At 39.6% G+C, this 23,510-nt stretch overlaps 1 protein-coding gene across 1 annotated transcript in view; it reads left to right on the top strand.

Moving 5' to 3' along the window:
* The window catches only part of LOC132362763 (ELKS/Rab6-interacting/CAST family member 1-like), a 128,126-nt gene extending 105,985 nt beyond the window's left edge, over window positions 1–22,141 (top strand). The window contains 2 exon segments of the mRNA XM_059917737.1: window positions 19,844–19,977; window positions 20,748–22,141. Of these exon segments, the coding sequence (XP_059773720.1) occupies window positions 19,844–19,977; window positions 20,748–20,821 (208 nt within the window). The 3' untranslated portion in view covers window positions 20,822–22,141.
* Window positions 22,142–23,510: the final 1,369 nt, after the last annotated feature.

Here is a 23,510-nt window from a genome sequence, read left to right as displayed (position 1 = left end):
TTGTCATTTTGTTTCTCTGTTTTTCATCTATTTATCTTATGTGATGGCGATCATAAATCTTGTTATCCTTGCCTTTCATTATTCTGACAATGAGTTTTAAAAAACTCTCGTTTTAGTACTGAAATATTAGAAAACATTAAAGTGCAAGTTGAAATGGTGCTTGCATTCAAGAAATAAACTTCTTGTGTTAGATTCTTAAAGTAAAATTTAGATCCTGAAGGTGAGCTGGATGGCACTGGCTGTTAGAAGTCTTAAGTATTTGGAGGATAATATCGATACTACTTTCAATGAAATTGATTAATTTTTAAAAAGGGAAAACTGCCTGTTGTTATGAAAAGCAGTAATGAACCTCAGGGGCTTCGTGCTAAGGTAGGAATAGGAATCATGGCTACTTTGCATCTCTTTCTGCTGAGCAGTATTGGAAATGAATTGATGTTTATAGAGCCATATAGTCTTCATTATTGCTTTGAGATTGCGCCTTTGGGGGTGGATTTGATAGATTTGGAATGAGAAATAATGGGTGTAATTAAGGAAACATTATTTTCACATTTGAGAAAATTATTTCAAAATTTTCCAAATGAATTAGAGTTCTGTTTTCTACAGAATAACTGAAGCTGTCAGTGTTTTTCTACTTTTGCTCCTGGATGACTTGGGTCTAAGACATGGACTGGGGTGGGTAAAGGAGTTGTCAGTTCTAAGATGGGTGTGTCTAGAACTAAGCTGACTGACGTTGTAGGATCACAGTTAGCTACTTAAACGAGAAGGGGAGCAGCTAGCCTTCTTTTCTTTTCCTTTGTGTTTAAGAAACTACTTTTTTTCCTGCCCTAGGAAATGGTAAATTTTAGACAAAATTTGTTCTTTTAGAAACTTACATTAAGGTACAGTGGTGTAATCTAATATGAAAATACACTTGTTGAAAATCTGAAATGACTAATTTTTGTTGCCAGTGCAGAATCTGTGTGACTCCTTTCCCTTCTCTAATCCTGTGCTTTATATTTTGTCTATGTCTGTGAATAATATTATTTCTGAATATCGCCCTCACTAAGTTTTTTCTAACGTTCTCTTTCACACTTTCTTCCTGGATTTGTTGTTTCCTTCAGTCTCACCTCAAGGTCAGTATGCTTGTCCTAAAACAAAGATATGTAACAGAACATTGTATACTAACGTTGTCTTGAATTCCTATAAGCAACTGGAATGATGGAACGTATCCCAGGAATGAGATGTCTAGAAATTCAGTTATGAGTGCAGAAGATGTCATGAATCTTAGATTTATCGGAAGAGTGGATTCACGGTTCTGTGCTTCAAAAGATAGTGAGAGTGGTCAGAAAGCGAGAATCAGACTGACCAGGTTTGGACTGAGAGAGAAACGAAGATGAAAGGAAGCCACTAGAGGAATGAGGAGGTGAAAAATATTGCTTTAATTTTATTCTGTTTTCATCCAGAGACATTCTGGCTGTTATAGGGAAGATTAACCAAGATGGCAGAGTAGAAGGACGTGCTCTCACTCCCTCTTCGAGAGCACCAGAATCACAACTGGCTGCTGGACAATCATCGACAGGAAGACACTGAAACTCACCAAAAAAGATACCCCACATCCGAAGACAAAGGAGAAGCCACAATGAGACGGTAGGAGGGGGCGCAATCACAGTAAAATCAAATCCCATAACTGCTGGGTGGGTGACTCACAGACTGGCGAACACTTATACCACAGAAGTCCACCCACTGGAGTGGAGGTTCTGAGCCCCACGTCAGGCTTCCCAACCTGGGGGTCCGGCAACGGGAGGAGGAATTCCTAGAGAATCAGACTTTGAAGCCTAGTGGGAATTGATTGCAGGACTTTGACAGGACTGGGGGAAACAGAGACCCCACTCTTGGAGGGCGCACACGGAATAGTGTGCACATCGGGTCCCCGGGGGAAGGAGCAGTGACCCTGGGGGAGGCTGAACCAGACCTACCTGCTAGTGTTGGAGGGTCTCCTGCAGAGGCGGGGGCTGGCTCTGTTTCACCGTGGGGACAAGGACACTGGCAGCGGAGGTTCTGGGAAGTACTCTTTGGCGTGAGCCCTCCCAGAGTCTGCCATTAGCCCCACCAAAGAGCCCAGGTAGGCTCCAGTGTTGGGTTGCCTCAGGCAAAACAACCAACAGGGAGGGAACCCAGCCCCACCCATCAGCAGTCAAGTGGATTAAAGTTTTACTGAGCTCTGACCACCACAGCAACAGTCAGCTCTACCCACCATCAGAGCCTCCCATCAAGCCTCTTAGATAGCCTCAACCACCAGAGGGCAGACAGCAGAAGCAAGGAAAACTACAGTCCTGCAGCCTGTGGACCAAAAACCACATTTACAGAAAGACAGACAAGATGAAAAGGCAGAGGGCTACATACCAGATGAAGGAACAAGATAAAACCCCAGAAAAACAACTCAATGAAGTGGAGATAGGCAGCCTTCCAGAAAAAGAATTCAGAATAATGATAGTGAAGATGATCCAGGACCTCGGAATAAGAATGGAGGCAAAGATTGAGAAGATGCAAGAAATGATTAACAAAGACCTAGAAGAATTAAAGAACAAACAAACAGAGATGACCAATACAATAACTGAAATGAAAACTACACTAGAAGGAATCAATAGCAGAATAACGGAGGCAGAAGAACGGATAAGTGACCTGGAAGACAGAACGGTGGAATTCACTGCTGCGGAACAGACTAAAGAAAAAAGAATGAAAAGAAATGAAGACAGCCTAACAGACCTCTGGGACAACATTAAACGCAACACCTGCAGAGCTGGTGCCCAGGCAGGGTGAGCTCTGGAGGAGAAGGCTTCCAGAGTCCCCAACAGTCTCCGCACGGTGGCCCATCCGGTGCCAAACACCTGCCACCCACAGCGAGAAGTCCCAGAAGAGTTCGGGCTCTTTGTCCTTGGGCCGGGTTTCTCCACGGGCTGGGCTTTCCTGTGGCCCCCGCCCCACCCCCGCCCCCGCCTGCCCTTGCTCTATGACACGTACAATGGAATGTCACAGCACCAGGCTGAGCTGTCCAGTGCGTGCTAGACCTCGAGAAGAGTTAGAAGCTAGGGAGAAGCTCTCCCACTTTCACTCTCTTTTCTCAGATCAGGCAGGCAGCAGCTCTGATATGGAAGCTATGGACACCACACCTCCTTCCCAGGCCGGCATTGTCCATTCTGCCCCTGTTTTCCCCGGCCCCCCATTTACAGCTTCGGCTGCCATTGGTCATTCAGCAGGCGGCACCTCTGACCCCGAAGCTATGGACACCACACCTCCTTCCCGGGCCGTCACTGTCCATTCTGCCCCTGTTTTCCCCAGCCCCCCATTTACGGCTTCGGCTGCCATTGGTCATTCAGCAGGCGGCACCTCTGACCCCGAAGCTATGGACACCACACCTCCTTCCCGGGCCGTCACTGTCCATTCTGCCCCTGTTTTCCCCAGCCCCCCATTTACAGCTTCGGCTGCCATTGGTCATTCGGCAGGCGGCACCTCTGACCCCGAAGCTATGGACACCACACCTCCTTCCCGGGCTGTCATTGTCCATTCTGCCCCTGTTTTCCCCAGCCCCCCATTTACGGCTTCGGCTGCCATTGGTCATTCGGCAGGCGGCACCTCTGACCCCGAAGCTATGGACACCACACCTCCTTCCCGGGCCGTCATTGTCCAGTCTGCCCCGTCTCCAAGTAGAACTACTACCCATTTCACACCGCTGCTCCAAGTTCTGGGAACACACCACCCAGTGGTAGCAATGCCTCAGCCCGTGCCTCGACTCAGTCACCTGAAACGCCGGCCAAAAGATAGACCAACCTTTCAAAGTTATGACAGAAAGCTGAGTAAGTTTTACGCTTGGAATTGCAATTACTGTTATTAACAAGCACAACTGTTGTGCTTAGACTACAACAAGTACTATTCTAAGTGCTTAGCAAATATTAACTCGCTGAATCCTCATAATGGCAACCCTGTAGGTACGTAATATTCACCTTTTTTTGGGGAAACTGAGGCCCAGAGAGGTTGAATAGCTTGCCTAATGCCACACAGTAAGTAGGTGGCAAAAACCCAGGACTAAAACCAGACCGTCTAGACTTTCATCACTTTGCTGTGTCACCTTATTATAAGTTGTGGTTAGGGAAAGGACTAAACTGACAAGACTCTGAACTAGAGAAGGGAGAAATGAGAAAATGGGTGATCCTAAAAACTAGAGAGGATTTAGGCTCAGAAATTTCTGGTGATGAGACCCGGAAGAACAAGAACTTGGTTGGAATATTAACTTGGGGTAGTATCTGAATCCATCGAGAAATGGTCTTGTTTTCTTTAAAATTTAGAAAGGCCAGTTGGATGAAGATGAATGAAAAAAAAAGTAGAAAGGAAAAGAGGAAGGTGCCTTAAGTGAGACATAGCCTCTTCCCTCTAAGTACTGGGGTGGGCATCCTGTGGGAAAGGATGGAGCTCTCTCTACCAGGTTTGTCACCAGGATGAACAAGGAGAAACATGGCAACCACTGTACTGGTGTTGATGATCCCTCAAAACCAAGGCTTCAGTTTCCGAGAACGACCTACAGTAGCGTACCTACCATGTGTCAGACATGCCACCAAGTGTGTTTCCAGGCACACATTTTAATTGGAGAAATAGTTCCTATGAGGTACGCATTAGTTTCCTAGGGCTGCTGTAACAAATTACTACAAATGTGCTTGCTTAAAACAAAACACACTTATTTTCTTATGGTTCTGGAAGAGAGAGGTCCAAAACCAGTTTCCCTGGGCTGGAACGAGGAGTTGACAAGGCCGTCCATCCTCCTTCTAGAGGCTCCAAGGGAGAATCTGTTTCCTTGCCAGCATTCCTTGACTTCTGGCCACATCAATCCAACCCCAACTTCATCATCACATTCTCTTTGGAGTAAAAACTTCCTCTGCCTCTCTCTTATGAGAATACCAGTGGTTACATTTGGGTCCATCCAGGTAGTCCAGGAGAATCTCCCCATCTCAAAACCCTTACTTTCATCCCACTGGCAAAGTCCCTTCTGCCATTTAAGGTGACATTCACAGGTTCTGGGGATTAGAATGTGGACATTTGGGGGCAATGGTATTATTCAGTCTACTACAAGGTAGATACTATTATCTTTCTCAGATGCAGGAAATGAAGTTGAGGGAAGCAATTTGTCTCAGGTCTACAATTTCCAGAGTAGAGATTTAAATTCTGCCAGTGAGACTTTAGGACACACTCTAAACAACTTTAATCTGTGTCCTGAACTACTGCATAATCCTTGGTGAAGAGTCACACTTGGGTATCAAGACCCAATTGAATACAACACTATGTACTGTCTCACCTTTCACTTTATTTGCCTGCTGTATTCATAAGTCTTGCCCAGAGCACAAGAGTTCAGAAAATTGTTATGCAGGTTTACTAAGAGAACGCATTTACTGTTTGATGTGCGTGGAGTAATGGAAGGTTTTTTAAAATAGAATATGCCACCAAGTAGTGTTATCACCATTTTACACATTTAAACAACCTGACAACAACAACGAAAAGCTACAGATGCAAAGGTGTCAGGGACATGTCTAAAGGTTAACTGCCAGGAAAAGGGCTGGAACCAGATGCCAGATGCCCAGGCCTGAATTCATCCTGTCCAGTCCTGATTAAGCACCTGTTCAGACGGCTTGTGGCTCATCACCCAACACCTGAGTCTTTATATCCCAGCTTCAAGACGGAAATTAGCCGAGGGATCACAGATACTGTGCTAATCACTAATTCGTAATCTGCTATCCCCATCCTTTGTGGGACAGAAGTGGGCACTTCTAAAATCCTTTTCTGCTTGAGAAAGAGCAGAGCAGCCTTTGCTCCTCTGGCTGTGGCCTACTGTGCTTTGCAAAGGTGATTTGGCAAGTGCACCTGCAAACCCATCTCCAATATCACACATCTATGGAAAATTCCAGTCAGGTTTTGGACCCAGTCACAGTACATTTTCCTGAGGATCAGTAATGATTTGCTGAGGATCAGTAATGCTCTCCGTATGCTGGCTGACAAGGCCATGACCTCTGCGCTTATTATACTCCCTTTGTCAGCTCCGCTCTGACACAGTTGTCTGCGGGATTCCTTAGGAATATTGGAGGTATTTAGGCACAATTTCAGGGGCCGCTCTTGCCTGTTTCCTCTCATTTCTTAATCAACATTTCCCAGTTGAGACTATAAATAATTCAACTTGGGTGGGTTATCAGAGGCATTCTTCCCTACTCTACTCCATTTGAATCTCTGTGCTCTTCAAGTTTCACATACGTGGCATCACATATTTCCCATCATCGCTGTTTTCAGCAGTCAGGGCTACATAGGTCATTGGCAAGTTCATTAGCCTTTCCATTTCTTTCCCTCTTGACTCTTTAAGAGTGATTTGCTAAAGACTGTCCGCTTCGATGTTTTACAAGGCTCAGTGGTACAGAGGCAATATTGGAATTCTGCCCTGGAGAAATAGACATTCTGTTCATTGTTCTCCTCCTCTTATAGAACAGGAAAGAGATGCATCTATCACACAGTTACTCAAGGTTTCTCTACTTGCATTGGCAAGGATCTTCATAAGACTGGTAATACTCACATTTTCTGTTGGAAGGTAAGTTGCATTCCATAAAATTAAATCCACACCATATGAGAACTTTAGTCTAACCTCTCATCTATTGATTCATGAGGTTTGACTCACTGAGATTTTCCCTCCTCATACTATTGTGAAGAAAAGGAATTGTTGGCCAAATCCATGGTCAAATATTTATATTTGGTTTCCCAGTTTGTCAGTTATCTTTATGTTTGGGTTGCCTTTTGCTGTGCAGAATTCTTTAATTTTTATCAAGTCAAATCAACTCGCCTTTTTCTTTATGATATCTCAGTTTCATGTTCTGCTTAGGGACAGACTTCCTCATAACAAGAGTATGATTTCTCATCCTATCTTACAGTCTTCTAGGTATTTGTTTCTTGCAATGGAATGTTACCCAATGTATGCTACACATGCAGTCCTCGCTCTGAACAGTTTGCCCATGCATGAATTTCAGTTACCATGATTTAGTTAAATAATCCCAGGACCACAACAAAACCATCAAATTTCAGTTACTGCCATATTAACTGTGAGGAAGGGCATAAAGTACAAACTTCACAGCTAGTTCTTAACTCCACAAATCACCCGGGATATAACAGATGTGTATCATGGTCAGTGAACAATCAGGTCCCTTCTTTCAAAGTCTGTAGGTGATTGGTCACTGTGCATGTTATTCAGTTCACATACAGACAGCAAGGTCCATGTATTGCTTAGAATTGAACCGTTTAACCTTCAAGTATTTTGGAATTTTCCAGCTTTGTTTTTCTTCTTGACTTCCAGTTTGACCTCGCTGCAGTCTGAGAACAGACTTTATATGATTTCTGACATTTTAAATTTGTTAGAGTGTGTTTTATGGCCTAGAATGTGGTTTGTCTTCGTGTGTACTTCATGTGAGCTTGAGACAATGTGTATTCTGCTGTTGTTGAAGTAGTCTGTAGATGTTTATTGTATCCATTTGGTCGATGGTGTTGCTGAATTCAGCTATGTCTGTACTGATTTTCTCCCTGATGGATTTGTCCATTTATGATAAAGCGGTGTAGAAATCTCCAGCTATGATAGTGGATTTATCTCTTTCTCCTTGCAGTTCTATCAGTTGTTGTCTCACGAATTTTGATGCTTTGTTGTTAGGCACATAAACATGAAGAATTGTTATGTCTTCTTGGAGAATTGACCCCTTTATCATTATGGAATGTCCCTCTGTGTCTGATAATTTTCTTTGCTCTTAACTCTGCTTTGTCTGAGATTGATACAGCTTCTCACACTTTCTTTTAATTAGTTAGCATGATGTAGCTTTCCCCAACCCTTTACTTTTAAGCTATATGTGCCTTCATATTTAAAGTAGATTTCTTATATTTGGATCTTGTTTATCGATCCTCTGTGACCATCTCTGTCTTTTAACTGGTGTATTTATACCATTGGTATTTAAAATGATTATTGATATCATTGGATTAATACCTACCATATTTGTTACTGTTTCATATTTATTGCCAGTGTTCTTTGTTCCTTTTTTACATTCCACTCTTTTTCTGCCATTTCTCGGTTTAATCAGGCATTTTATATGATTCACTTTTCTCTTCCTTGAAAATCCAGACACGATGCACTGGTGAAATTCACTGCAGTACATAGTCCTTTAGAGATGTGGTGTTATAGAAGCATTGCATAGTCTTATGATTAGGTCTCAGTCTTATAATGAGCATGTGCTCCTCAGCTATGAATGTCACAAGTGCCTCTCAGTATTTTCCCTCACCTTAGGTGAAACCCAGTGGCCGGCAGGGGTCACGGTAGGATATTTCCCTTCCCCCAGGTCAGTTAGGCTCTGACAAAACCCCATAGGTTAGGCCTCTGGTAAAACCGTTTCTCCTGAGGGCAGGCCTTATGAAGAACAGCAGAATGCTCTGGTGTATTTCAAAATTGCTCCTTTCACCCTCCCCCTGCCAGAATTCCAAGGGGATTTTCCTTTGACCTTCACCTGGTAGTCACAACCTGGTAGAGCTCAAGAGACAAAAGTCGCAAAAGGATAGGGGCTTCCCTGGAGTTTTTACCTCACAGACTTTTCCACACAAGCCTCCAGCAATCCTTCAAATATAGTTCAGGTTTTCCTACCTCACCATTGCTTTCCTTCCACAGAGATTTCTGCTCTTGGGTTTCTGTTCCGGTAAGTTGTTACTCTCTGTATCTGCCATCTGCCTCTCCAGTTTTGGGCACGGTGATTTTTCCTGTGACCTCACTTCTCTAATGAATCTAAGAAGAATTGTTGATTTTTCAGTGTGTCCAGATATTTACCTGTTAGGACAGAGTGGCAACTTCCAAGCTCCCTCCTTGCTGGACTCAAAACTATAAGTCTCATAAGTTTTTTACAATGGAATAAAACATGTCAATTTTCAGTACTTCTAATGTTTTAGGTTGCACTGTATTAACTAAATACAAGATTTACTAATTTTTTTAAGTCTATCTATAACTTTATAACAAACAAGAAAGTTTCTAGTGTTTTTGTCAGAAAGATTTTAAGGTCATAGAACAATAATATTTTCCCCATCAGTCACTGAGATCAACTTTGCACAGTTCAGCTTCTGTGATCATTTTTATAGCTCCACAGTGAAGACAGCCTGTACTTTATTTACCCTATATTTTATTTCTCACATATACATGGGTTCCTATTCTGCTTGAATAATCTACTGATGTACTGTTACAGCGTATTAGATTCTTTTAAACTACTGAAATTTGGAGTGTGTTTTGATATTGGATATGGACATTTCTTTCCTCATTCCAGCTTTATACTACTTGAAAAAATCTGCTTTATGGTGATAAATCCCTCTTGATCATAATGACTTTTTAAAAATATGTTGCTGGAATCTATTTGCTAATATTACTTAGAACTTAAGATCTTCAAAGAAATGTGCTTCTAGTTACTTTTTGGGTAAATTTTCCATATCTGATTTTTGTATTAGGACTCTTCTAATTTTTTAATACATTGGAAAATAACTGATGTCTTTCTAAGGTGTATATCTTTGATTATATTTTCTAATTTCCTAAAGCTACTTGTATTCTCTACTCAAAACAGGAAGTAAATAATGGCTACATATAACTAATCAGTAATCAGCCATTTTGTCCAGATTTTCAAATGTGTTGGTATAAAGCTACCATAGTATTCTTTCGTAATTAAAAAAAAAAAAATTCTCTCTGTGTTATAGCTAGTCCCATCTCGAACATATTTGCCAAATATTGCTTATTTTATTGGTCTTTCTAAAGAACAAGCTTTTGGTTTTATTTGCCAAGTTTACTGCTTTTCTTCTCTATTTTTGACTTTTCTCTTGATTAATTTTGTCCTTCCACTCTTTTGGATTTACCTTGTTCTTTTTCTACGTCTACTGTCCAATGCCTGTAGCTTCAAGAGCCATTTTCAGCAACTCAACCAGCTCTGCCAGCTGTGTCACGCCCACTTCATCATATGCCATTAGAACTTAATCTCATACACTGGGTGAAGACTCAGCAGCCTTATTTTGCTTTCAGAATTGTTCTATGGCCTTGGATCCTTCTTCTTCTCCTAAATTACCACTATCATCAGGGAAAATTCTAGTGGGCCTAGAATTCTAGGCTTGCCTTTCCTCCAGTTTCATAATAAAAGAAAAAAACATTTCCACCCTTTTTTTGATGTTGATCGAAAATTTAGCAGCACTTCTTTGCACTGTATTCAAATCCCGAAATATAAGCAAGCCTTCATGCACACAGGCTCACTGAAATGTCATAATTTTAAACTATGTATGACCTTGAACAGTGACCTTGCCAAATACTCTACACTCTTCCTAGGTGTTCAGAGTTTTTCATTCCTACATCTTTTACACATGGTCGATTTGTGTCGTAAGTTCTTCCTCCCTCCCACTTCTGAGTATATATCCAAAGGAAACATCATCATTTTTGAAGAGATATCTGTACTCCCACATTCACTGTAGCATTATTCACAAGAGCCAAGGTATGGAAACAACCGAAGTGTCCATAGTAGATTAATGGATAAAGGAAATACGGTATATATATACAATGGAATATTATTCAACCTTAAAAAAGAAGAAAATCCTGTCATTTAAGTCAACATGGATAAAACTGGAGGACACTATGCTAAGTGAAATAAGACAAAGACAAATAGTGCATGATGTCACTTATATGTGGACTCTCAAAAAACAAGGAAATAAATCAACTCTTCCCTCCCTGGACATTTTCCTCAGCAGAATCTAGCAGCCTCTACTATGAGTCTTATCTTTTTTTTTTTTTTATTGTTTGTACCAGATCACAACCCCAGGGAACCTATGTATTTACCAATGTATATCTAGATTATAGTTTACCATTGTTCTTTTTCTTTGTAATTCATTCCTTCCACTTCCGGCATCAGAACCTCATTTTTCCTTTGGAGGAGTCCTTGTGATTCAGGTAGGCTGTGTGTCTCCTCCCTAGGCTGTGTGACTTGGGGTTGGCTAGACACAGTGTTTTATATATACTCTATATGTCCTAAGTACTTATTTCTCTGTTTTCCATCATTTTCCCTCCAAATTTTAGTGTAGTTATTTTTTAACTGACATTTGTAATCCTTTCTTTTGTTTGACTAAGGTACTGTTCAACCGATCTTCTGAGTGCTTAATTTCAGCTTTTTTAATTCTAGAAGTTTCTTTTGGTTGCATTTCACAAATACTTTCTGCTTAAATTGTATATGTTGTCCTTTTTTTAATACATTAATCATAATTTTAAATAATAGTTTCATTGATATATAATTTACTTTCCATATTATTTAAAGTGTACAATTTAATGTCTTATGCATCTGCCACCACCATCAATTTTAGAACTTTCATCCACCCCCCGAAAGAAAAAGAATCTATTATAAGTCACTCACTCCCCCATATCTCCAAACCCTAGGCAGCCACTAATATCCTTTGTCTCTACAGATTTGTCTAGACTGGACATTGCATACAAATGGAATCATACGATTACTTAGCATGTTTTCAAAGTTCATGCATGTTGTAGCATGTATCAGTACTTGATTTCTTTTTATGGCTGAATAATAGTCCATGGTGTGGATATTACTATGTTTCATTTATCCATTCACAGTAAATGGCCATTTGGGTTACTTCCACTTTGGGGCTCGTATGAATAATGCTGCTGTGGTTGGGTTTACGTGCAAGTTTTGTATGCAGGTCTAGATTTGTTTTTTAAATTAACAGACTATTTCAGAGCAGTTTCTGGTTTACAGAAAAATTAAGCACAAAGGACAGAGTTCTCATACTTCCTTACCTCTCACCCTAGTTTCCCCTATTATTAACATCTTACATTAGCGTAATACATTTGTTATAGTTAATGAACCAATATTGATACATTATTACTAACTAATGTCCATGCTTTACTTTAGACCTCACTCTTTGTTTTGTACATTTTATGATTTTTGACAAACGTGCAATAACCTGTATCCACCATTACAGAACCATACACAGGAGTTTCTCTGCCTTTAAAATTCCGGGCTTCACCCATCCTTTTCTCCCTCCCCACAACCTCTGGCAACCACTGATCTTTTGACTGTCTCCACACTTTTGCCTTTTCCTAAATTTCATACAGCAATCATATAATATGCACGTAAGCCTTTGCAGACTGGCTTTTTTTCACTTAGCAATATGCATTTAAGCTTCTTCCATGTCTTTTCGTGGCTTCATAGCCTTTTCTTTTTAGCACTGAATGCTACTCCTTTGTACGGATATACCATAGTTTGTTTATCCATTCGCCTATTGAAAAACACCTTGGTTGATTTCAAGTTTTGGCAATTATGAAAGAAACTGTTATAAACATCCATGTGCAGGTTTTTATGCGGACATAACTTTTCAGTTCCTATGGGTAAATACCAAAGAGCATGATTACTAGATCACTGTATGGTAAAAGTATGTTTAGTTCTGTAAGAAACTGCCAAGTATCCTGCTAGCAACAAATGAGAATTCCAGTTGTTCTGCATCGTCAACAACTTTGGGATTTCAGTATTTGGATTTTAGCCATTTGAATAGGTGTGTAGTGGTATCTCACTGTTGTTCTAATTGAAAATTCCCTGATGACATGGAATGTGTAGCATCTTTTCATATGCTTATTTGCCATGTGTCTCTTTTCTTTGTTTAATCATAGTTGTTTTGTTTTGTTTTTTAACCGCCTACTAACTCTTGTCCTCCTGTGTCTATTTACATTGTCCTTTTTTTTTTTTTTTTTTTTTTGAGCTTTTAATCATTTAGTCTTTTTCCTGGTATGTCCAATTATTTTTTATATTAAAATTGAGCTTAACTTATTTTAGGAAACTATTAAGATACCTCCACATTCTGGATGCTGTTATCGTTCTCTTGAAAAGATTTCCTTTTGCCCATGGCAGACAGTTCCTATAGGGACTGGAAACCTTAGTCCATTCTCAGTTTGAGCTCCTTCAAAGCTGTTTTTCAGTCTGTGTGAAGGTTGCTCTATTTCTGTCTTGTCCTTCCTCTACGGGTGTTGCCCTTTGGGATTACCATGTGAAAGTTTGGATTCTCCCTATTCCCAACTACCCTTGTATTTGTTAGGCTTTAAATGTAATGGTTCCGCCAGCCCTGTGAGACTAAGGATACGTGTAGCCTGTCATTCCATTAGTTGTTGCTTTTAGCTTGAGCTCTTGCCGTTTGGCTTCTGTGGTTAGAGTCTGTTGAACTCCTTGGCTTTTCAGTTCCTAGGCTGTATGAGTTGAATCAGCAAATGCCCCGAGGAGAAAAGCTGCACCAAATGTCAAGCTTGCGTCTGTGTTTCCCTTCTCTCCAGAACTTGGCCCACATGTCTCGGTGTCTCGCGAACATTCGGATGCCGGCGAACAGATGTTTTCTTACTTTATCCAGGTTTTCTAAAATTTCTTTAGACTTCACCTGATCTTACGTTATTACTGAACTATCATCTCAATTATCCCTAGGAAGAAAATTTACAATTTTATGTTTTATTTTTTTATTTTCTATATTAACTCAGTTTCTGTAGAGACCTTTTACCTGATTGTTCAGTCTAGTTCCTGTGTTACCAGTAAGATGGAGATAGGTGGAGGCTAAGAATATTGGGGGGAAAATCACTGATGAATGATAATGTCTCGTTCTTTTTGTTTTTCCTCTCCTTATTTACTCTGGCAGCCTACATTTGCCCTTCTTGATTTGACCCAGTTGCCCAAATAAGCAACCCACTCTGGCAAAGACCTGACTTTATTCTCATAAATGTCTGCATGTTAGGATTAGCTAGATGATGACCACCATGCCAGAGATCTTTGTGTGACCAGTCAGAATGGCCATCATCAAAAAATCTATAAACAATAAATGCTGGAGTGGGTGTGGAGAAAAGGGAACTCTCTTGCACTGTTGGTGGGAATGTACACTGATACAGCCACTATGGAGTACAGTATGGAGGTTCCTTAAAAAACGAAAAATAGAACTACCGTACGACCCAGCAATCCCACTACTGGGCATATACCCTAAAAAAACCATAATTCGAAAAGAGACATGTACCACCATGTTCATTGCAGCACTATTTACAATCGCCAGGACATGGAAGCAACCTAAGTGTCCATCAACAGATGAATGATAAAGAAGATGTGGCACATATATACAATGGAATATTCCTCAGCCATAAAAAGAAATTGAGTTACTTGCAGTGAGGTGGATGGACCTAGAGTCTGTCATACAGAGTGAAGTAAGTCAGGAAGAGAAAAACAAATACCATATGCTAACACATACATATGGAACCTAAAAAAAAAAAAAAAAATTGTTCTGAAGAACCTAGGGGCAGGACAGGAATAAAGATGCAGACGTAGAGAATGGACTTGAGGAGATGGGGAGGTGGAAGGGTAAGCTAGGATGAAGTGACAGAGTGGCTTGGACATACATATACTAGTGGGAAGCAGCCACATAGCACAGGGAGATCAGCTCGGTGCTTTGTGACCACCCAGAGGGGTGGGGTAGGGAGGGTGGGAGGGAGATGCAAGAGGGAGGAGATATGGGGATATATGTATATGTATAGCTGATTCACTTTGTTATAAAGCAGAAACCAAGTCACCATTGTAAAGCAATTATACTCCAATAAAGATGTCTAAAAAAAATGTTAGAGAGTAAAAAAATTCAAAAGAATTGGCCACACTCCTCCAACAGATTCTCTAACATTCAGCAGAAGAGAATTCACACTGAATCTGGTTTATGAGTAAAAGACAAGTCAACTTTAAAGTGGATCACAGATGACAACATTTCTTTTCCATGTGCCTGCTTTGGAGCCATATTTCTGCTGACCACTCAAAAACTTCCTCTTGAGTATTCTGTGATATATTAGAACCAGGAATAAGGGATGTTAGTGCTGGAAGGGTCAGCCGGTGGTCTGCCATTTAATTCACATATCCTTTCTGCACCAGACTCTTTTAAGATCATTGAGTTAGCCTAAGAATTTTGAAGCTGCGGAATTCAAGACAGTACATTACAATATGCCAATATTACTATTCTCCTGCTCTGACATTCTCCACTGATGGACAGATGAAGGAGGAGAAGGTAGGGCAGTCACCAGTAACTGAGAGTAAATGAAACTGGAATATTATAATTCAGTATCATTTGAGTGACTGAATTGGCTGGCAGAGTGTTCTCCAGTTAAGGGTGAGGAAAGATTAATTCTGCACATGACACCACTACTGTATTTATACAAGTCTCCTGGGACAGTTGTTTGCCTTGAATTGTTTTCTTCATTCATTTCGGTCAGACAGTTGTGTTGACTGATTTTCCTTTCTGATGTATGAAATGGCTGTTTGACTGAATTTACCATTTAATTTCCACTAATGCACTGTAAAAACAATACATTAGTCAAATTGGATTGGCAGGTATGAAAATGTTTACCCCAGAACTAGACAGAAATATAATATTGCCTTCTACAGAAATGTAAGTCATATGCCCTGGATCTGGGGGAAATGTTCCAATTTTAACTATTTTGCCACTTTTCAAACATGTAGGGTCACTGGTCCCATAGTAAAAATAAGAAGATCTGTGAAGTCCAGATAAAAATAGTTTTGTGTCACTCTGACAATCACATAACACAAAAGAAAAAACTATTAGGAGATAAATTTTACTGAGTTTCATACTTATCAAGAGGTGTTTCTGTGTAAACTTCTGAGTCTTATTCTACAAGTTCTTTAGGAACAAACATTTCAAATATATTCATAGAAAACCGTCTTTATTTATAATTTCATTCTTCCAATGATTATAGTTACTGTGACAGGCCATTTCTCCATGTCCCATCCCATGATTCTCTGCTCCCATTGAACATTTGGAAATTGGTGGCATGAGCAGGAAAGTGAAGCAGTTTTTGAGATTATTGAATAATGTTGATGTTATAAAGACTGCTTTCTTCCACAGTTGACAAACTTATTATGGTACCGATGGTTGGATACTACTCTTAGAGATGAAAAAGGTCTTAAGGCATCTTCCATATTCCATTCACCAATCTGTGTTCTTGTTCAAAGCAAAATTAATTCCTTTCAAAATTAACATATTAGCTTAATAATAATTTTTTTTTTAATTTTTATTTATTTATTTATTTATTTTGGGCTGTGTTGGGTCTTCGTTTCTGTGCGAGGGTTTTCTCTAGTTGCGGCAAGTGGGGACCACTCTTCATCGCGGTGCGCGGGCCTCTCACTGTCGCGGCCTCTCTTGTTGCGGAGCACAGGCTCCAGACGCACAGGCTCAGTAGTTGTGGCTCACGGGCCTAGTTGCTCCGTGGCATGTGGGATCTTCCCAGACCAGGGCTCGAACCCGTGTCCCCTGCATTGGCAGGCAGATTCTCAACCACTGCGCCACCAGGGAAGCCCTTAATAATAATTTTTAATCTTAAAATAATCTATCTGTGAGAATGGGAATTTTTGGTGGGAAAAAGTGACGGAAGATGGGACAAGGAGAGAATTCATAGAAAGACAAAACAGAATTTTTTAAATGGTGGGTACGAACTTCTGTTTCCAACTATATCAGTTTACCTTAGGAAAACATACTAGAAAGGCCAGAGAAATCATAAGCGACATTTGACTGTGAGCGTTAGAAAGCTACTGAGGTAGCCATGACCCAGAAGAGTAAAATAGAGAAAGAAACTCACTGAAGTGAGAACAATATTCTGCACGTGCTTTTCTAGCCCAGTCATTTAGAAACTACCGATGAAGAGCAAAAGTCTGAGAAACCAAATGTGACTCCTAAGAGGTAGAAAAGCCAGTAGATCTTAGGACAATGTCATAGGACTAAGGAAACCAGAGTTGGAATTGAGAAATAACAAGGCAGCTAGAATTTTAAGGACCAAAATCACAGAGAGAGTAAAGATTCAGAGAACTGAGCTGGATTCAGCAACAGTGTTCCCTTGCAGTATTTTCCATGTATAAATAGACAAGGCAAGATGCTAAGAAGTCAAACAAAAGCTAACTGAAGTCAAAGCAAAGACTTAGTTGGCTCATAATGCTGAAGAGACAAAACGGGGGTTCAGAACCTATGAAAGATTTCTGGCCCAATGGAAAACTAATGATATGAACTAGGACATTGGAAGTCTCTACATATGTGTGTGTGTGTGTGTGGGTGTGTGTGTCTGTGTGTTAGGAAGGTTGATGCAACGTCTACATTGAACCTGATAAAGAAGGAAAATGAGTATGAAGTTGGTCCAGTGACTGAGGTGATGGTCCCCTCTGCTCCCTACCTAAGAATAGGAAATTCTCTCCTCAAGAAAATACAGTTGACCCCTTGAACAATGTAGGGGTTAGAGACGCTGACTCCCTGTGCAGTCAAAAATCCACATATAACTTTATGGTCGGCCCTTCTTATCTGTGGTTCTGAATCTGAGGATTCAACCAACCACAGATCATGTAGTACTGTATTACTTATGGGAAAAAAAATCCATGTATAAGTGGATCTGTGCAGTTCAAACCCAGGTTGTTCAAAGGGCAACTGTAATGTCATTCAGATTCTCTACAACTTGTCATATCCCAAGTCTGGTATTCATTCACTGAAGAACCACCAAGACTACCAAGAAAAGGAGAATTAAATGAATAAAAAACAAAACAGAATCACAGTCATAGATGACCTAAACATTAAAAGTTCATACATATTTTGGTAAATGTTATCAAGTTCAAGAAAATAGATGACAAGGTGGAGAATTTAACTTGACAACCAGAAAGTAGAAACTGATTGAAGTTGAACTGATAGAAATAAAAATTATACGAAATTTAAAACTCGGTAGTGGATTGGACACAGGTAAAGAGAGGTAAGTGAACTGGAAGATAGAGTAGTAAAAATATTAAGACTAAAGCATGGGAAACGAAAAGAATAAAAAGTACACAAAAGCGCATTTGAGACATATGGGCCACAGGAAACATTTTTATCATATGTGTAAACTGGAGTCCAAAGAAAAAAGGAGAGAGAGATTGGGATGAAAACAATAGTTCAGAAATAACAGCTGAGAGTTCTCTAAAACTAAAAAGAATATATGGAGCCATACATTCAATAAGCACTAAAAAAAATGCAACAAGAATAAATACAGAGAAAACCACACCTAAGATCACCACCGTACAATTCATGAATAACAAAGAAAAACATGACATCTTAAAAGCAGCCCCAGGAAAAAGAGAGAGATTCCTTTCAAAGGAACAGCAGGATTAAGAGTACAGCTTACTTCTCAACGAAACTGATTGGATACTAGAAAATAATGGAATAACATTTTTAAGTGCTAAAGAAAAGAGCTGCCCATTGGGAATTCTAGACGCAGAGAAAATGTTGTTTGGAAGGAAAGATGAAATAAGGAAATTTGCAGACAAAATTTAGAAAATACGTTCTCATCAGAACCGACTGAATTAAATTATAAATGGAGACCCGCAGGCAGAAGGAAGGTTATCACAGATGAAAATAAGGACTTTATAAAGAATTATGTATAACAGAAAGGATAAATAAGTGGATAAACCTAAATAAAATCTAACTGCACAAAAGAGTAATAATAAAATATATCAAAAATTAGAATGCATTAAAAACAAATGGAAGAGGAAAAAAGTAGTCAAAGAAATTTAAGATCTCAGCATTGCTTGAGAAGCAGTAAAAAAGCTAATAAGTCATGGTACATGTGTAACTGCTACTTATGTAAAAATAACAAGCTAATACAAGGGAAAATGGAATTTGAAGAAATCTAAAAGGAAGAAAGAAGAGCAAAAGGAACATAACAAGGTGGGACAAATAGTAAACAAGGAGTAAACGGTCTATAAGAAAATACATTAACTGTAAATACTCAAAGGACAAGGATTATTGGAACAAACAAAAAACCTAATTCTATGCCACTTACAAGAGACAAGAGTCAGACTGTAAAGGATTCAAAAATTATGTCATAACAACAATAAATACAATTGAAGATGTTTTAATGTTAACACAGATTTGAAAGCCAAAATTATCACTGGCGATAAGGCAGGATAATAAAACCCACTGTTACTTTACAAGGAATATATTATATATCTAAACTTCAATGCAGTATATGAAGGGAAATTCCAAAAAACTAAGTCGAAATAGAAAAATCTAAATTACCTAGATCAGTAACATAGAACCACAACAACAAATCAGCAGATGATAGAAGATCTGAATACCATCATTAAAAACTCTGGCCTAAATTTACATAAAACCCTGCACCAACAATGATGGAATATATATATTACGCAGAAATTTTTAGGTGCACATGGCACATTTATAAAACTGACTATATGCTGGTTATAAAACAAGACTCCGAATAAGCAAGAAATTAAAAAATATATAACCAATATTTTACCAAAGAGTTGGATATTAAAAACATACTTCTGATCATTATGTAGGTCAAAGATAAAGTTGCAATGGGAATTAGAATTTTATTAATTGAATGATAATGAAAATATGCCATAACAAAACCTGTGGGTCGCAAATAAAGCTGTGGTCACAGAGAAGTTTATGTATTCAAATTATATTCTCTAAATGTAAAAGATAACCTATCACCCTGAGGTAGGCAGCTCCTGAACTGTACCTGGTGGGGAAGGCAGGGCAGAACTTCAGGGGGCCAGCTGAGAGCACGGTGAACACCATGTCAGGAGCAGTCTCCAAGAAAGAGCATTTAATGTACAAAGGGATGACTAAAGTATATTTTAAGAGCTAGCACCCTGACTCCTCTTAAGGATGACTTACGTTGCTGGGGAAAAAATAAGAAGTGCTCGATGTAGAAGGTGAATAACTTTATAATTCCCAGGAGAATCTTGGTACCAGGACCGCAGAATGAAGAACTTGGAGTCCCCGTGGCTAATCCAGCGGAGGGAAAAGGAGAAACAGAGACGGGAGAGAAAATAAAGGGAACCCTTGGTGCTGCTGCAGGCCCAAGTCCAGGTATGTGCTCGCTCTCTCCACATCTTAAATAAAAGCCACCATGTTCCTCAGTCTTTCAGGTACTTAGAATTGCTCTTTAGAACCTGAAAATGGGGTCAGGTTTCCTGTCTGCATTGCTACAGTACAAAATAGAGGCAGGATGCTTGAAATAGTTCTCCATCTGGCAGAGGAGGCCTTGAAGCTGTGAGCCACTCACTGCGAACCAGCAGGACATGAAGGATTCTTGAGCAGATCTGAAGCTACTGGGAGGCCTTTCAGGAGTTAAATCCCATAGTAAATACTGTACCTTCAATGGCCCCTTCTCCCTCTCTGTCCAGTCTTCCTCCACGCGCGTGGGGGCCCAGAGGGGTTAAATGAGCACTCTTTGACTTGTTCTTGGTGGTCCCAGAACTTGACTTGGGCTTGGAGACTTCCATGAAAAGTCTGCCTTCCATCTGCTGGCTTGCGTTTCTTGGTCTCTCTGCTCCAGGCTAATTCCTTCAACCTGCTTTTTCCATTTCTGCCAATACTCCCCCTCTCCAGACCTTCCTAATGCTCTTCTGGGGCGGGAGGAGGCTTACTGAGGGCAATGTGTATTTCTAGAGGGAGAGGTGACCACATGACTTCACAGTGCTCGTCCCCTTGATTATTCAGTTTCTGTCTGGATTAGTCGTGGGTGTTTGTGCACCCCAGCCTCACCCCCAGGAGGCTTTAGAACACTGTCCTTATCTCAGCACTGAGCCTCTCTCTAGCCTCCTTCCCTCTCTCTCCTTACCCACCTTTACCCACAGACTCGCAGGCTTTCTGGACCTCTGAGGAACAGAAGCACTTCACAGAACCTCTGCTACAGAACCAAACATATTGAAATGACTCTTTACGAAGATATTGAAACAACAGAAACAGAAGACATGACGATTGTTTCTCCTGAGGGTTCAGTTACCTAGGGGGCCTTTAGCAAACTTTGATTGATACATCTAACCCTTCCTTCCTTGGCAATAGTTGATCACACTGTGAGGAAAACAAGTTAGAGAATGGAAAAATAATATTTGGATTTCAACGAAATAATAAAAATGCAGGGAGTATCTTTGAGTTTTGCAAGGTGAGAAGAGAGTTTCCAGTTTGATTATTTGATGGCAGGAATCCCTTTTAAAATAGGGCCAGTCTGCATGATGCATTGAAAAATCAACCTTTTCAAATATAGCCATAACCCCCACAAGATTTCTTGATTTCTCTGGGGTCAGATAAACCATCACATTTCACAGTGGTGCCCTGTACATGAAAGTGATAAACATAATCTGGAAGCACAGCAGTGGCTAAAACTATGGAGCTGGCAGCCATTCGCTGAAATGATTTTTTGCTTTTCATTCATTGCATAAAATGCTCATGTCCAAATTCAGGCAGGTAGATCTTACCAACCATCAAGAGCTTCAACCCTGCTAACAGTTAAGTATGCACTTTTAAACCCTACTTTGACTGCTCCAGAAACATACTGGGTTTCTTTAATGCCTCTGTTACTATTTCCTTTGTGTCATTTTGTTTTTCTTTCAAAACATAGCTGTGTGACCTTGGGGAAGTTATATTATTTCCTTGAGACTTGGTTGCCTTCTCTGTGAATATCTGGGTATAATTTTAGTATTGCCCAATAGAATTTTCAGTGATAATGAAAATATTCTATATCTGTACCGTGCAATGCAGTACTCAATAGCTACGTGGAGCTAATAAACATCTTTGAAATATGGCAAATGCAACTGAGGAACTGAATTTTTAATCTTATTTTTAAATTTGTTTAAATATAAATAATGCCACGTGGCTAGCATCTGTTGACAGTACAGATCTACATAATATTTTAAGGACACTCTCCACTCAAAAACTCTACCATTCATTAACTCAGCCTAAATATTTTTGCCCTCTGACAAACAGAAAATAATTTATGCTTCCCTTGAAATTATCTGTCAAGACCTTTATCAGTTTGGGGTCATTCTATTCTTAAAATTGACTTTGCTTTATGAAACTTTAATAATGTTGGAGTTTCCTGCCCTTGGTACCACCTTTGTGATGATGGGAAATATTGTGGATGATCAAGGACCATTTCAAGAGATCATGGAGAGAAACCTCCTCCTGGATTTAATTTCATTATGAGGATGTCAAAATGCTGAATTACTTAAAATAAAACCCATACCGTTTTTATGCTAAGTTATATTCTACATGTAGCTGGAAAAATGTTAAAAATATTTTTAAAGAACTGCACATCTATTTTTGAAGCTGATTTGGCTGTTCAAGGCTTGCTAGCACTTTATCCATCTCAGTACTATTTCACTTCGTAAACAAATGCAGTTGCCATAATTGCTGCATATGTGTCTGTGTGTGTTCCCTTCTAGGTGATATGTTTTTGAAGTTGGAAACTATACTTATATCACAGCCCCTATGTAGAGCACAATATCCATTGCTAATTCAGATTGTGTTTTAAGATATGAGACAAAATTTAAGACTTTTATTATAGTCATAAACATCTAGCAAACCAACCAGAAAATAAAAGCTAATTTTCAATTGGTTGGCCAAGAACAAAAAAGAGAGGAATACCTAGTGCAAAACCATATCTCTAATAACTACTGTTGGATTTAGAGCACACACATGCTAATAAACTTATTTTAAAATAACTTCTTATCAAAGATTTGAGGTTGGACCTGAAAAATTATATCAGAAGTGAAAGGAATCATGTGGTCTGACCAGCCTGGATCACACAGAGTAAGTGTATACTATATATAAAATAGATAAAACTACGAGGTCCTACTGTATAGCGCAGGCAACTATATTCAATACCTTGTAATAACCTATAATGGAAAAGGATCTGAAAAAGAAATACATATATCTGAATCACTTGGCTGTACACCTGAAACACAACATTGTCAATCAACTATACTTCAAGTAAAACAAAACAAAACAAAGTAAGTGTAAAGGGAAGTATAGTTTTATAAATTCACCTCTGATATCCAATGGACCAACTGAAAGACAACAGAAACTACCACTTTCTAGGAGACAGGACACGGCCAGCAAACTAGGCCGTTACCCTCGGTAACGGTCATACCTGCCAAAAAATAGACAGACTCGCCTGCATTCATGAATACATAGGAATTCTTCATTTATCTGGCATTATTAGGCAATGAGGTATTGTATGTTAGGAGAAGTTTTTTTAAAATGACAAATTTAAGAGGAGTTATTTTAACCTTCACTCGGTAATTTTTTTCTAAAATTAAGAAATGTATCCACTGGTGTATCTAATATTTCCTTGATAACTCGGGGTCATCAGTTCAATCAACATTTGCATGAATAATGCGAATGGAAACAAGACAGGCATGCTTACTGAAACTGAAAATGACATAGCACTGGCTGGAATAACTGATGGGACAGCAAGAAAAAAACAAAAATGAAAACAAACCGTGCTCAAGAAACAATCAGTCAAGTTCTGACTTTCTGTACTTAGTTTCAAAAAGCGATACCACAAATCCCAGCGAGAGACTCCAGCATCATTAGCTGTCTTTCTCCTTTGTTTCCAC

Source organism: Balaenoptera ricei, chromosome 3, assembly GCF_028023285.1.
Source record: "Balaenoptera ricei isolate mBalRic1 chromosome 3, mBalRic1.hap2, whole genome shotgun sequence".
Lineage (NCBI taxonomy): Eukaryota > Metazoa > Chordata > Mammalia > Artiodactyla > Balaenopteridae > Balaenoptera > Balaenoptera ricei.
The sequence above is the reverse complement of the archived record's forward strand: the minus strand, read 5'-3'. Positions and strand labels throughout refer to the sequence as shown.